At 50.4% G+C, this 16,226-nt stretch overlaps 1 protein-coding gene across 1 annotated transcript in view; it reads right to left on the bottom strand.

The window, feature by feature from the left end:
* LOC119974367 (integrin alpha-E-like) overlaps positions 1–16,226 on the bottom strand; it is a 406,093-nt gene that overhangs the window by 145,451 nt on the left and 244,416 nt on the right. The window contains 6 exon segments of the mRNA XM_038813139.1: positions 1,797–1,870; positions 3,788–3,921; positions 4,879–4,896; positions 13,666–13,672; positions 15,991–16,032; positions 16,034–16,119. Of these exon segments, the coding sequence (XP_038669067.1) occupies positions 1,797–1,870; positions 3,788–3,921; positions 4,879–4,896; positions 13,666–13,672; positions 15,991–16,032; positions 16,034–16,119 (361 nt within the window).

Below are 16,226 nucleotides of genomic sequence, written 5' to 3'. Positions count from 1 at the left end.
TTCTTTACCCAGAGAGTAGTGGGGGGCATGGAATGCACTGCCTGTGGTAGTAGTTGAGTCGGAAAATTTATGGACCTTCAAGCGGCTATTGGATAGGTACTTGGATTAGGGTAGAATAAGGGAGTGTAGGTTAACTTCTTAAGGGCAGCACGGTAGCATTGTGGATAGCACAATTGCTTCACAGCTCCAGGGTCCCAAGTTCGATTTCGACTTGGGTCACTGTCTGTGTGGAGTCTGCACATCCTCCCCGTGATCTGCGTGGGTTTCCTCCGGGTACTCCGGTTTCCTCCCACAGTCCAAAGATGTGCAGGTGGGTGGATTGGCCATGACAAATTGTCCAAAATTCTATGATTAACCTAGGACAAAGTTCGGCGCAACAATCGTGGGCCGAAGGGCCTGTTCTGTGCTGTATTTCTCTATCTAACATGCAGACTTCAGACAGACAGAGACCGAAGCCGGGAATCAAACTCAGGTCCTGGTGAAGTAACAGTGCTAACCACTGTGTACTGTGCAGGCCCAGGCAGAACCTCTGGCTGTAGTTTTTCAGACGCTGTCTCTCAGCTTGTTTCAGCTCCCTTTGTTCTCAGACAAGTCTGCACTGCTTTCGCTAATCTCTTAACTGAACTGCAGGGAGCAAACTGCTTCACTTCTGGTCACAGCTTCATTCAGCTCAGAATTGGAAAATTAAAATTACAAATGACAACATCGCTTATTGTCACGAGTAGGCTTCAATGAAGTTACTGTGAAAAGCCCCTCGTCGCCATATTCCGGCGCCTGTCCGGGGAGGCTGGTACGGGATTTGAACCGTGCTGCTTGGTCTGCTTTAAAAGCCAGCGATTTAGCCCCAGTGAGCTAAAATTGACCAGCTTTCTGCAAAATGCCTGATGCCATAAGCTCCACCCAGCAACACCATTATCTTACCAAGCTGAAATCGAATTACCTCCACAGGAAATACCCTTAATCAAAACAAAATTCCAATAGCCCAAGCGTTTTACGATAGTTTTAATTGCACCGCTGGCTCTCAATCTTTGAAACTAGGATTTCCTTTTAAAACATGACTGCAGCAGGTCACACACACAATAGCCCAGGCTTTTAACTCTCACGGCACAAATTTTTTTTACAATATAAATTTAGAGTACCCAATTCTTTTTTTCCATTACGGGGCAATTTAGCATGGCCAATCCACCTAACCTGCACATCTTTTGGGTTATGGGGGTGAGACCCATGCAAACATGGGGAGAATATGCAAACTCCGTATGAACAGTGACCTGGGGCCAGATCGAACCTGGGTCCTGTCGCTGTGAGGCAGCAGTGCGTCACCGTGCCACCCTCTTACTGCACAAAATACGTATAATACAATATATCTGAAGTTCTACATGAATCACAGAGATATATAGATAATACACAGGGCCCTTTTCTGTGCAATCAGAAAAAAATGTACACATGTTCCGTCTGTTTTTAGCTAAACAAAATAAGCGGCAGCATTCACCAGTTCATTCCTCAGGGCAATGCCAAGCAGAGTCAAGTTGCATGCTTTAAATTTCAACAATGCTTGGCAGTTAACTGTCAGCCACCATTAACTATTGCATTCTCTATGACAATGTCTCCAACAATCATAGTCCAACCAATCAGAACTCTCTTCACATACCGTATAAAATAGTTTTTTCTCCTGACATTGGTATTCTCATTAATGTCCTGATGAATGCAAGATTAAAAGGTTCGACAAAAAGGCCTCTTTTTGAGCAATACTCAATTTCTATACTACCAAATAACTATGTATAGAATTAGCAACTTACTGTGACAGGTTGGTGACCAAAGCTAGATTTGCATCACAGATATTATCAGATCCACAGTCCTTCTGAAATTGGATCTAAAAGAAAAAGCAAGATCTAGATGTAAACATTTCCCAAACCTTAGATTATTATAGAATTATCTTAGAAACAGAATCAGAGGGAAGTTAAAATTCAATCATACTGCTGGAGTGTCTGGAGTCACATGTAGGCCAGACTGTGAAATGTTATGGGCCAGGGTTTAGAAAACTCCAAAGGATATCACGGAGTTCACTTGACCTACAACTGTTTATTGATTTTGGTCATGAGGAGCACAGGGCTTGCCTTTCAGGTGTTATTCAACAGAGGCCTTAAGCATTTTAATCAAAAAACAAAGTTATTCTATGAATTCAGTTAACATTTCTATAAACACACACAGTAAGCATTTTCATCAACTACAAACATAAAAACCCACACAGCTACAGTAATCTATGTATAACCCTTAATGAATTCCTCTTAACTGTGTCAATTTAATAACATCCCATAAACCAGAAAAACTTTTACCAAAACAGTAGGTTTGAATTCCTTCCAGAAAGCAGTTACCTCTTTTAAGTTATCAAGTTATGGAAACACTTTCAAAATGCAGAGAGAGAGACAGGACAAGATTTATCTGCCGAGTCCAACAGCCAAATGTGAAAATGAAAGCCACAAAACAGCCCAAACCAAACGAGTCGGAGCCCAGCTCTACCCACACAATGACATCATTGAAGCCATGTGATAAGACAAAACATTTCTTAAAGAGACACTCCCATTACAGAAAGGATAAAAAGGTAAATGTTAACAGAATTGAAGCCAGTGGTGAAGCTGAACCCAAGGGTGGAGTTTTGAGCTGCTGCCAGTGGTGGGACTTGTAACAGGTGTGAAGACTGGTACACAGGAGGCAATACAGTGAGCTGCGGGGAAGACAGAGATATGACTTGGAGGCAGGAGTGAGTGGAACACAGGAGAGAATTATGGAGAGCCCACCCTGCTGCCCAGGGGAATCACAACACGTTTCCTGCCCTCCACCACATAAAGGGCGCGATCTAATGGGCCAAGCACTAAGCACTAGCGAGTGGGATTTGCCGGGTGCTCCCGATGGCTGACCTGGCGAGTCCATGCCCAGTATCGAACATCAATTAGGGGCAGGAATGATGCCCCACGGGTTTCACATAGGAAATGGCCAGCTGATTCGCCTGAACCACATCCGGCAGCTCTCCGCTACAAGGGGGAACAGTTCTTAAACCGTTCCCTCCGAGCAGACCCCAGACAACACACAGCCATGCCCATACGCACACCAGCCCCATGATTCGGTGATGCCGACTGGTGTGACTGATAGATGCGGTGGAGCTGCGACAAGACACCCTATACCCTTGAGGTCGGAGGGTCAGTCACAGGGCAGCCGCATTGCCTGGCAGCCAGTGGCAGCAGCCGTCAGCTTGGGGACTGTGACCAGGAGAACCGCCACTGAGTGCCACAATAACCTCGACAAACCTCCACCGGGCCGCATAGGTGAGTTGGCATTGGCAGTGTTACCACTGCCACCTGCCACCCAGACCTCCCCCACCCCCAATGAGCCGGCAGCTTGGCACCATGCACCCCCGCCAGCACAATCCTGTGCCATTGCCCCAGCACATCCTGGGCACCCACCAGGATGACCCACCAATCCAAGAGTGGTGCCCATGCCTGTCCTCCTGCCCCAATGCATGCAGCGTGCAGTTCGCAAGCCCTCTCTTGTCCCTGTAAGGGAAGTGAGCCCACAATAGTTGGGGAAAGGTCCTCTTATATACGATTTTGGGGTGAACTCATTAAGTCCCCATTTATAGGTGGGCCAATAACCTGTATAGCAATGCAATTGCCTTAAACAATGTGATCGCATTTAAAAAAGTGAGTGCCATTCGACCTCAACAATGCAATTAAAAGATATGGACACTTTAAACATTCAAATTAATTCAGTTTCTCAAGTTTGACATTTTTACCTCAACATGTGTTGAAGGGTTGGCAAAATGATCAAGAATTGGTGACGGTAGTCCAGCCTTCTCTTTAGTATTGTTCAGTGTATAGTGCACCTCGACAATAATTGCAGACACACAATCAATCGTACAATGCTGAAATGAGGGATTGGTATTTGTTAATCAGAATTAAGATCCATTTTAGGACCATTCAGTTCTTAAAGCAGAAGTCAAATGATGAAACATAAACTATTTGCCTATCAAATTACAGCAATAGTGACTTGCACTTAATGTAGAAAATATTCCAAGGTTTGACATAGAAAATAAATCAGACAAAAACTCATCAATCAAAGGCGACAGTAGGAGAAGTAACAAACTCCGAGTAAAGAGGTAACTTTTAAGAAAGGTGCTGAAGGAAAAGAGTAAGAGGTGGAAAAGCAAAGTGCTTTGAGGAGGGAATTCCAGAGTGTAGAGCCTAGTTGGCTGAAGGCACTGCTGCCAATGGTAGCATGATGAAAATCAAGGATGATGAAAAGGTCAGAATTAGACAAACACAGAGTCGTCAAAGAGTAGTAGAGCTAGAGAAGGCTCGAGAGATATGGCAGAGTGACATATGGACAGATGGTTTTGTTCTTTCATGCAATATAAGAGTCACTGGCAAGTCCAGCATTATTGCTCATCCTAATTGCTCTCAGAACATGGTGGTTGAGTCACCTTATCGGCCATTGCTGTCACCGGTGTTGGGACCCCCAACCGTTGTTGTTAAGGAAGGGGAGTTCCAGGAGTTTGTCCCAGTGTAGTTGGAAGGAATGGCGATATAGGGCTACGTCAGGATGATATATGGTTTGAGGAGAACTTTCAGATGGCGGTGTTCTCATGTGCCTGCTCCCCTTGTCGTTCTAGGTGGTATAGGTTGAAGATTGGGAAGGTGCTTTTGAAACAGGATAGGCAAGTTGCTGCAATGCATCTTGTAGATGTGGCACACCACTACAATTGTGCATCAGTGGTGAGGGGAGGGAATATTTAAGGTGGTGGATTGGGTGCCCATCATGGGCTGCTTTGGAGAGAATCCTGTTCCACATCTGACTTGTGCTTTAAGATGGTGGTCAGGATTTGGGGAGTCATGAGGTAATTAACTTGCCGCAGAATTCCCAACTTCTGAATTGATGCAGTAATCTCATATTTATAGGCTTGTCTAGTTTTGTTCCTTGTCAATGGGAGTCCCCAGATGTTGATTATTGGGGATTCCGTGATGATACTTCCTTTGAACATCAAGGGGAGATGCTTGGATTCTTTTTTGTTGGAGGTGGTCATTACCTGGCACGTGTATGGCACAAATGGGGATATGGCTGAGGTGGTGGAGGACGGCATTCTGCCTTTCGGGCCTACTCTGCTATTCTGTTTTTCCATCCAAAGAGGATAACTTCATATTTATTTATGTTATACTGCATCTGCCATGTATTTGCCCAATCACTCAACTGTTTAAATCACCTTGAAGCCTCAAGTTTCATGTCATCAGCAAACTTGGAAAATATTACTTTTGGTTCCCTCCTCCAGATCATTGATGAATATTGTGAATATGTCACCATCTGCCTCTTCAAGAAAAGTTAATTTATTCCTACTCTGTTTCCTGTCTGCTACGCAATCCTCAATCGATGCCAATATATTACCTCCAATCCCATGACAACCAACACATCCACTATTTTCCTGGCCACATCCTTTAGTACCCTAGAATGTAGATTGCAGAGCCTGGGGGTTTATCAGCTTAATTTGTCCAGCACATGGCCATCCATTCAGTGACATCCCTAACCCTGGCACCAGGGAGACAATGTACTATCCTGAAGTCTTGTTTGCAGCCGCAGAAATGCCTGTATGTTCCCTGACAATTGAATCCCCTACCACTATAAGCCTTGCCGCACCTCCGCTCCCTCTTTGCAGCACACCCACCCGTAATGCATGAAGTTGGCTTCTGCTACTTTCCCCTGCAAATCATCTCCCCCAACAGTCTTCAAAACAGTATGGGCGCGATTCTCCGCTGCCCCGACAGGTCAGAGAATAGCGGGAGAGCCTTCCCGACTTTTTCCCAACCTCCCGCTATTCTCTCCCTCCCCCCCCCCCCCCCCCCCACGGCCGCCCACGACACGAATCGCTGCTCGCCGGTTTTTACGGCAAAATTGATTCTCCCCTGGCCAATGGGCCGAGTTCCCAGGCCTTTACGGCCGTTTTCACGAACGCAAAACACACCTGCTCTCACCGTTCGTGAAAACGGCCGCAAAGTGCCGTCCGGACAACCATGGCACCGATTGGCATGGGCCCGCGATCGGTGGGCACGATCGCGGGCAGCGGGTCCGATACCTGCGCACTCTTTGTTCCTCCGCCGCCCCGCAGGATCAGTCCGCGGGGCGGCTGAGGGGCATGACGGCCCGCGCATGCGCGGGTTTGACGCATATGCATGATGACGTCATCCGCGCATGCGCGGTTGAGCCGTCCAACCTGTGCATGCGCGGCTGACGTCATCGTGCGCGTCAGCCGCCGTGACGCTTGGCGCACAGGGCTTAGCGACGGTTGCTAAGCCCGCGATGCCGTTTTTTCACGGGGCCGCGCTGCTAGCCCCGACCGTGGGGGAGAATCGGGTCCTGGGAGGGGGGCGCGGAGGCTGCCGTGAACTCCGCCCCTATATCTGTGGAAAAGGAGTGGCCACGGAGGGCTCCTGCACCTCATAGAAACATACATAGAAGATAGAAGCAGGAGGAGGCCATTTGAGCCCTACAATACTGTTCCGCCATTCTTCGTGATCATGGCTAATCATCAAGTTCAATACCCTGAATCCCACCTTTTCCCCATATCCCTTGATCCCTTTAGAGCCCCAAGAGCTATATCTAATTCCTTCTTGAAATTACACAATGTTTTGGCCAGAACTACTTTCTGTGGGAGTGAATTCCACAGATTCCCCGCTCTCTGGGTGAAGAAATTTCTCCTCACCTCAGTCCTAAAAGGTTTACCCCTTATCCTCAAACACTGACCCCCCTAGTTTCTGGACTCCCCACCATCGGGAACATTCTTTCTGAATCTACCCTGTCTAATCCTGTTAGAATTTTGTAATTTTCTATAAGATCACCTCTCACACTTCTAAACACCAATGTACATAAACCTAACCGACTTAGTCTTTCCTCATATGACAGTCCCGCCATCCCAGGAATCAGCCTGGTAAACCTTCGCTGCACTCCCTCCATAGAAAGAACATCCTTCCTCAGATAAGGACACCAAAACTACACACAATACACCACATGTGGCCTCACCAAGGCCCTGTACAATTGCAGGACAACATCTCTATTCCTATACTCAAGTCCTCTCGCTATGAAGGCCAACATACCGTTTGCCTTCTTTACTGCCGGCTGTACCTGCGCGCTTACTTTCAGCAACTGATGCACGATTACACCAAGGTCTCACTGAGTCCATCATCTCTCTCAATTTACACTCATTCAAATAATAATCTCCCTTTCTATTTTTGCTACCAAAGTGGATAACCTCACATTTATCCACATTATCCTGCATCTGCCATGCATGTGCCCACTCACTCAGCCTGTCCAAATCCCACTGAAGCATCTCTGCATCCTCCTCACAGCTCACCCTCCCATCCAACTTGTATCATCTGCAAATTTGGAGATAATGGGCGCGATTCGCCGCTCCCCAGGCCGGGTGGGAGAATTGCGGGAGGGCCGCTCTGGCACCTCCCGCGATTCTCCCATGCCCCCCAAAATGGCGTGTCGCGTTTTCATACGGCGACCCGCGATTCTCCAGCCCGGATGGGCCGACGCTGCCGTTCCCGACCTGTTCACGCCGGCGGCAACCACACCTGGGTCGCTGCCGGCGTGAACCATAGCGCGAAAGGTAATTTGGGGCCTGTTGGGGGTTGGAGAGGGGATCGAGCACTGCAGCCGTGCTCGGGAGGGGACTGGCCCGCGATCGGTGTCCACCAATCAGTCGGGCCGGCACTCTAAGAGATGCAGTCTTTCCCCTCCACCACTCCGCAAGATCAAGCCGCCACATCTTGCGGGGCAGCGAGAGGGGAAGACGGCAACCGCGCATGGCATAGCTGACGTCACTAAGGCGTCATTATCGGCGCTCCACACTTGACGTCAATGCCCAGCGGCCGAGTTTCACGAAACGCCATTCCTAGCCCCCGGGGGGGGGGAGAATAGGGGGCGAGGAGCAGCCTCCGACGCCGTCGTGAAACACTCCGGGTTTCACGACGGCGTCGGCCATTGCGGAGAATTCCGCCCAATACATTTAGTTCCGTTGTCGAAATCATTAATATATAATGTGAACAGTTGGAGCCCTAGCACAGATATCTGAGGTACCCCACTAGTCACTGCCTGCCAATCAGAAAAAGACCTATTTCTTCCAAATTTTTGCTTCCCGGTCTACTAACCAGCTTTCTAACTTTACATATTAATCTGCTATATGAGAACCATTCCAGAGTCCAAAGAATTTTGGAATATGACCACCAATTGATCTGCTATTTCTAGGGCCACTTCCTTAAGCACTCGGGATGAAGATTATCAGGCCCTGGAGATTTATCATCCCATTAATTCCCCCAAACCATTTCTTTACTAATACTAAACTCATTCAGCTCCTCGTTAAACTGGGGTTTCTCAGAACTTCCAGTACAGTGGGCAGAATTCTCCGCTCCCCATGCGGCCTGGGAGAATCGCGGGAGGGCCCCTCGACATTTTTTATGCCCCCCTGGCCCCCCCACGATTCCCTCCCCCCCCCCCACCGCTCGCCGAATCGGCGCTCAGCCGTCTTTTACGGCGAACGGCGATTCTCCGAGCCCGATAGGCCGAGTGCCGGCCATTCATGACCGTTTCACGACGGCGGCAACCACACCTGGTCGCTGCCGTCATGAAACGGGTGCCAGAAGCCCGTTTGGGGCTTCTAGGCGCCTGATTGGGGCAAGAGCACCATGACTCTGCTCGGGAGGGGACAGGCCCGCGATCGGTGCCCACCGAGCGTCCTAGCGTCCAAATCAGACGCACTATTTCCCCTCCGCCGCCCCGCAAGATCAAGCCGCCACGTCTTGCAGGGCGGCTGAGGGAAAGACGGCACCGCGCATGCGCGGATACGTGCCGTCTGCACGATGACGTCATCCGCGCATGCGGGTTAGAACCGGCCAACCTGCGCATGCGCGACTGACGTCATATAGACGCCGGCCACGCGTCATTCTCCGCCGAGAAATCCGGAGCCCCTCTCCTAGCCCCGCCAGTGGGGGTGAATCGGGTGCCGGGAGCGGGCACCGAGGCTGTCTTTCACGATGGCTTCCGCAATTCTCCGTCCATCATTCATGTCTTCTTTTGTAACAGGGACTGTTTAGCACACTGGGCTAAATCACTGGCTTTGAAAGCAGACCAAGCAGGCCAGCAGCACGGTTCGATTCCCGTAACAGCCTCCCCGAACAGGCGCCGGAATGTGGAGACTAGGGGCTTTTCACAGTAACTTCATTGAAGTCATAATGACATAAATTATGACATAAATTTTCAAAGTATTGTGAACCATGAGAGGGATAGTATTAAACTCGATGTAAGGTGGAAGGAGCAGACAAATGTCATGAAATTTAATGCAGAAAAGTGTATGTTGTAATTGTGTGTCTTGCTAACATATACTCATTTAAATATATGATTATATAAATGCTATGTTACCACAGGAAATGATACGTCACATGGTGCCACAGCCATCTGAGTAATTGCACAGTGAGCAATGTAGCAGCAGTAACTAGATCTGTGTTGAACCTTCAGCTTTGTCTGTATTAATCTAGAACAAGTGTGAAGTGATTCATTTCGGTAGGAAATATGAGAAGCTGCAACATGAAATGAAAGGTACAATTGTAAAGGAGGAACAGAGAGGCCTGGGGGTATAGATGCACAGATCATTGGAGGTGGAAGGTCAAGAAAGCAGATCCCTGAGCTTTACAAATAACACATGCAAAGTACACAAAAGCAAAGAAGATATGAAAAACAGATATGAAACACTGGGTCCTGCCTTATTGGAGTATGGTGTCCCACACTTTAATAAGGATGTGAAGGGCAATAGAGAGGATGCAACAAATTTTCACAAGAATGTTTCCAGGGATGAGGAACGTCCGTCATGATCACAGAAAATGTCAATTGCCAAACAAACCAAATCCCAGAGCGGACTTGGTTTCCTGCCCACAACATTTTTCTAGTGTTCTGAAAGTGAGAAGCAAACATACTCAACAGCAATAAGTCCATTAACACCTTTGGGATTTAAAAAAATTAAACGTGAAATGTTTATTAAACAGTAGAAAAGAAAACCCTAAGCACACAAGATCACAGTAACAAAATATTCCTCCCAAAACATTCTCCACTTGGGCAGACTCATAAGCAATCACCACCCAGGCAACATTCTCTTATAGATATTACCATAAAATGGCGAGATGGCTGATACAAACTTCATGGACGGGATTCTCCGTTGGCTGACATGGAATCGCGAAACAGGATCGGACAAAGAGTCGGTCGTGATGCCAAAATCGTGGCGGGCCGCCAGGCACATGCCAAATACCATGCTCCAATACCTCAAACATCAATGCGTTCTACTCCCACATACAGTAAACGCTGTTGGCATATCGGGCCTGACCCGGTATTCTCCAAGGTCTCTGCAATCGTCCACCTTCACTGAGAGAGGGAGGGAGGTCTCCGCCAAGCCAGGGCGGGAGCGAGGAGCGAGAGCTGATGGGGAGTGGCTAAGGAATGGGCCATGGGGTTCGGGTGAGCTCTCCTGGGGCGGGGTGCCCAGACATGGACCACCATTGCCGTGGCCTGCAAGGCAGCCACCTTGATGTACACCCCACTGACTATCTACCGTGTCCCATGGTTGTGCAGAGTGACACCTGCAGATGGGTGTCGCCACCCACCCACCCCCCCACACCCCAGCCCCCACCCTTCACCCTACCATCCGAGCAGCCCAGCCCCCACCTCACCACCCCACACCCCAGCTCCACCTCACCCCTCATCTGCAGCCCACCAACCCTCCCCCCGGAACACTCACCGACGGGGCAGCACCCCAGCCAAGGGTAACGTCCACAGTAGCCTCTGCAGGAAGGGGCTGGACAGGGGCTGTGGACCATATCACTGGCATGGGTAGCGCCAGCCAACATGTACCCCTTGCAAGCACGGCACCATGGTCCAAGGCCCTCACAGTGCCAGGCACCGACGGGGCCAGGGGTGCAAAGGGCAGAGAGCCAGCAAGAGCGGCTGGGGTTTGGTATGAGGATGGGGGGAGGGTGGGTGGAAGGTGGACATGTGAGTGCAGGGTCTACAATGCAGACCGGACCACAGTGTAAGCCCGGCTGACTTGGTCAGGCAGAGGGTAACGCACCAGCTAACATGTCTGACTTTCTCCCCTGCAGACATGGGCTTCCGAATCCACCAGGAATGGTGGCCTTCATCCTCGTCACTGCAGCCCTGGGGGATGCACTGATGCTGTACGAGTTGGAGCTGCCCGAGGAGGGACCCTGCGCAGTGAGCCTGCCCCAGAGGAACAGTAGCCAGCCGGTGAAGAGAAGGAGGAGGAAGAGGTGAGGAGGCACCACACCAGGCCTCGGGTGTACCGGCAGCGCCTGTGATTCGAGAACCTGATGGACCGGCCATGCCGTCAAAGACTTTGGCTGAGCAGGGGGATGGTGGCAACACATCTGCCAGATCATGGCACAACCTGGCACTGCGGGGGTATGGGGGAGGACACCATGGCCGGTCCCATTGGCTGTCAGGTTGATGGACATCCTGAACCTTTGCACCATAGTGTCCTTCCAGCTGCCGACTGAGAACCTGTCCGGAATCTCACAGACCTCGGCGTACAGGTGCATCCGTGCCATCATGGAGACCCTATATGCCCACTCGGCACAATACATCCATTTCAGTGTGGACTGAGCCCACCAGGGTGCCCAGGCAGCGGAGATCGCTGCCATCGCTGCGATGTCCCAGGTCCAGGGGGCGAGATACGGGATGCATGACGCCCTATGAGCACCTGTAGATGACAGGCCATTCTATACAAACTGAAAGGGGTTCCACTCGGTGAACATGCAGCCTGTGTGTGAACATCAGATACCATCACAGACGTCTATGCCCAATACCTGGGCAATGTGCCAATGCCTTCATCCTGGCACACTCGTCAGTTCCTGACCTCCTCAAGGCCTCCTCCTGGCTGAGTGGTTAGTTAATGGGCGACAGGGGGTTATCTGCTGCAGCCATAGCTGGCGATGCCGATCTGGAAGCCACAGACGGATGTGGAGACGGATGCCCATGCCGGCAACCAGTGTCATGATCAAGCGGTACTTCGGCATCCTTCAGATGCGGGTTCAGGTGCCTGGACCGACCTGGAGGGGCCCTCCAGTATAGCACTCCGGAGAGTCTCCCACATTGTGGTCTGCTGCGTCCCTCCAGAACATGCGCATGTAGGCGGGTGACGTGCCGCAGGAAGAGGATGAACACCAGGCTTCAACCGGGGCCTCGGCAATTGGCGTAACGTGGATTAGTGCGATTCCCAACTGATGGGGGTGTTTGGATTCGTTGAGGTCGGGATTAGCACTGGAGATCCTGACAAGCTGATGCTGCATATAAGCTCTCCACTCCCTACACACTGGAGTTCCAGTAAAGAAAATGCCACCCCCGGAGAGTGATCCTGAAATTTGCCGACACAGAATCATGGAATTTACAGTGCAGAAGGAGGCCATTCGGCCCATCAGTCTGCACCGGCCCTTGGAAAGACACACCACTTCAGCCCACACCTCCACCTTATCCCCGTAACCCAGTAACCCCACCTAACCATTTTAGACACCAAGGGCAATTTAGCATGGCCAATCCACCTAACCTACACATCTTTGGACGGTGGGAGGAAACCGGAGCACCCGGAGGAAACCGATGCAGACATGGGGAGAATGTGCAGACTCCGCACAGACAGTGACCCAAGTCAGGAATTGAACCTGGGACCCTGGAGCTGTGAAACAACTGTGCTAACCACTGTGCTACCGTGCTGCCCTGGAGGCACTGTTGGATGCCCAGGAGGAGAGGTGGGACATCCAGTTCCCCGAGGTGGGAAGGAGGCTGCCACCCGCGGATGTCAACCGGGCCTGGGCACAGGTGGCAGAGGCCATGAGTGCCATAGGCCCCACTGCCATGGACCGGACAGCAGTGCAGAAAGAAGATGCACGACCTCCTCAGGGCGGCAGGGTGATTCACGCCTCCACCATGTCCCTGGCACTAATCCCCTCCCATGCCCCATTCCTCCACCTTCCCAAATCCCCCTCCCCCATGCTGCCTCCACCAGGTGAACTGGTAAGCAGCGCTGGGTGAGGAAGGGCAACCCCCCCCCAGGCCAGCCAGGGTGAGGCACCATGACCACTGTGCCTCTTGCACCAACCTCCATACCACACACTCGTAGCCCTGCCACCTAGAGGGTGATCGAACCCCCACCCATCTGCAGGCCGCTTGCACCCCCACCCTGCACCATATGCTAACTCCGCCATGGGTGGTGCCACTGGCCGGCGGACCACCTGTGCTGCTTGCGTCTGAGTGTCTCACACTGTGCATTATCTGTCCCTCCAGAAAAAGGTGGCCCACAACCACAGGGAGAGAGAGAAGACTAGAGGGGACCTTGTAGACCTGCAGCCCCTCACTGTCGCAGAACAGTGGGGTCAGAGACCGGGCAGTCGCCAAGGCAGAGGTCGGCATTGGAGACACAAGTGACCCCTAATGAAATGCGATGTTTATATGACACGTGTGACCATCCCTCCCCTCCACACCATCACTTCCTGCAATCTAACCATGCATCTTGCAGGATCACCTGGTGACGAGGCGGTCCATCTGGAATCCCTCACCCCCCCTGCCCACCGCAACCCTCAGACTCACCTGGTGATGAGGCGGGACCTGCACCCCCCTTTGCAACCCCACAACACCCCAGAGCACATGTCCAGGGACGATACCAAGTTTTCATCATGCTAACACCAACACCCTCCATCATCCCACAGACACTCACCTTAGTCTAGCAGTTTAGTGAAGAGGCTCCTGAGGCACCACACATGTGCTGCGGTACATCAGTTGGAGATAGGAGCCCCCGAGGAGGGCACAATCCGAGGCCCCTGCAGTGGGGCAATGCCTCGGATGAGTGCACGGGTGCGTGCCAACAGCTGATAGGCCATGGGCTGCGCTTGGCCACACCCATCTTGTTGATGGATCGGGTGGGTTCTGTGGGCTCCTCAGGGGGTGGCCTGAGGGCGGTGGTTGGGGCATCCATAAGTCCTGTGGCACACTGCATATCTACAGGACATAGTGGGCAGTCAATGGGGTGCACAGCCAGATGGATGCCTTGCAAGGCACGGCAATGGCGGTCCGTACCTAGACAACCTGTCCCAGGGGGTACACCCTGACCTCATGATCCAACTCCTGGCAACCCCCCCCCCGCTACTACTCCTCCCTGCTCAGGCAGACACCCCCTCACAGACAGCACAACTGGCAGCCTACCATTGAACCTTTGGTAACTTGGCCCACTTCCCGCTCTTACCTCATCAGCCACGGTGGCCTGCTACCCGATTTTAAATACCACAAATCGTCACTTCCACCTGAAGGAGACAGAGCATCCCGGGGAGGCTGGGAGATTACCGGGGCAGGCCTATTCATGATATGCTAATGGCTGTTACTGTAGCTGTATTGGCTAGCTGAAAGAAGACAGAGGGTGGTGGTTGATGGCAAATGTTCATCCTAGGAGTTCAGTTACTAGTGGTGTACCGCAAGGATCTGTGTTGGGGCCACTGCTGTTTGTCATTTTTATAAATGACCTGGAAGAGGGTGTGGAAGGATGGGTTAGTAAATTTGCAGATGACACGAAGGTCGATGGAGTTGTGGATAGTGCTGAAGGATGTTATAGGATACAGTGGGACATAGATAAGCTGCAGAGCTGGGCTGAGAGGGTGGCAGATGGAGTTTAATGCGGAAAAGTGTGAGGTGGTTCACTTTGGAAGGAGTACAGGAATGCAGAGTACTGGCTAATGGCAAGATTCTTGGTAGTGTAGATGAACAGAGAGATCTCGGCATCCAGGTACATAAGTCCCTGAAAGTTGCCACCCAGGTTAATAGGGCTGTTAAGAAGGCATATGGTGTGCTAGCCTTTATCAGCAGGGGGATTGAGTTTCGGAGATCACAAGGTCATGCTGCAGCTGTACATAACTCTGGTGCGGCCGCTCCTGGAGTACTGCGTGCAGTTCTGGTCACCACATTATAGGAAGGATGTGGAAGCTTTGGAAAGGGTTCAGAGGAGATTTACTAGGATGTTGCCTGGTATGGAGGGAAGGCCTTACGAGGAAAGGCTCAGGGAATTGAGGTTGTTTTCATTAGAAGAGGAGAAGGCTGAGAGTGGACTTAATAGAGACATACAAGATAGTCAGAGGGTTAGATAGGGTGGACAGTGAGAGTCTCTTTCCTCGAATGGTGATGACCAACACGAGGGGACATAGCTTTAAATTGAGGGGTGGTAGATATAGGACAGATGTCAGAGGCAGTTTCTTTACTCAGAGAGTAGTAGGGTGTGGAACGCCCTGCCTGCAACAGTAGTAGACTCGCCAACTTTAAGGGCATTTAAGTGGTCATATGGATAGACATATGGATGAAAATGGAATAGTGTAGGTCAGATAGGCTTCAGATGGTTTCACAGGTCGGCGCAACATCGAGGGCCGAAGGGCCCATACTGCGCTGTAATGTTTTATGTTCTATAACTTGGAACACATTCACACCACTATCAAGGCACCAGAATATGGCATTCCGTTGGATGCCCGGCATCCACCTGGGATTTATTCAGCTCACACGCAATTCTCTGCCCGATCGCAGTTCAGGCGTCCGCTCGTAGAGAATCCCACTCAATATTCTCCTTTGTTTAGTTATGAAACCCTTGTTGTAAAAGCCTTTTAGTTCCTCTTGAAATTTAACAGCTGTAAACAAAGGTCTCTCTATATCTACTAATTCAAATTCCGAACCTAGTCTATTGCTTCTGAACCACTTATCTCATTACAAATGCTTCACACACAGCCTTCCTTCACAGAATAACACAATATGTGGATAGATTGGAGCAGCTGAGAATCTTATTCTTGATGAGAAGACGATTAAGGGAGATCTGAAAAAGGTTCCCATCTTACCTGCACAATGAGTGAATAATCTTTACAACACATCAGATGAGATCCTCACAGAATCAGACACGGAGTCAGGGGCGTCCATCGTTCTTTGCAAACATCACTCTTTTACTCTTCTGTTTTGTATCCAGGTTAATGGTATAATCCAGAAAGGAATTATTTAAATCTATAAAGTATACAGAACAAATTATTGAACCGCATTAATACTAAATATCTAATTTTTCAAGTTACCTAATCATGACCGTTGATTCCATTGTTGCTTTACACTTTCTT

The sequence above is a fragment of the Scyliorhinus canicula genome, chromosome 12 (assembly GCF_902713615.1).
Source record: "Scyliorhinus canicula chromosome 12, sScyCan1.1, whole genome shotgun sequence".
NCBI classification, from domain to species: Eukaryota; Metazoa; Chordata; class Chondrichthyes; order Carcharhiniformes; family Scyliorhinidae; genus Scyliorhinus; species Scyliorhinus canicula.
The sequence above is the reverse complement of the archived record's forward strand: the minus strand, read 5'-3'. Positions and strand labels throughout refer to the sequence as shown.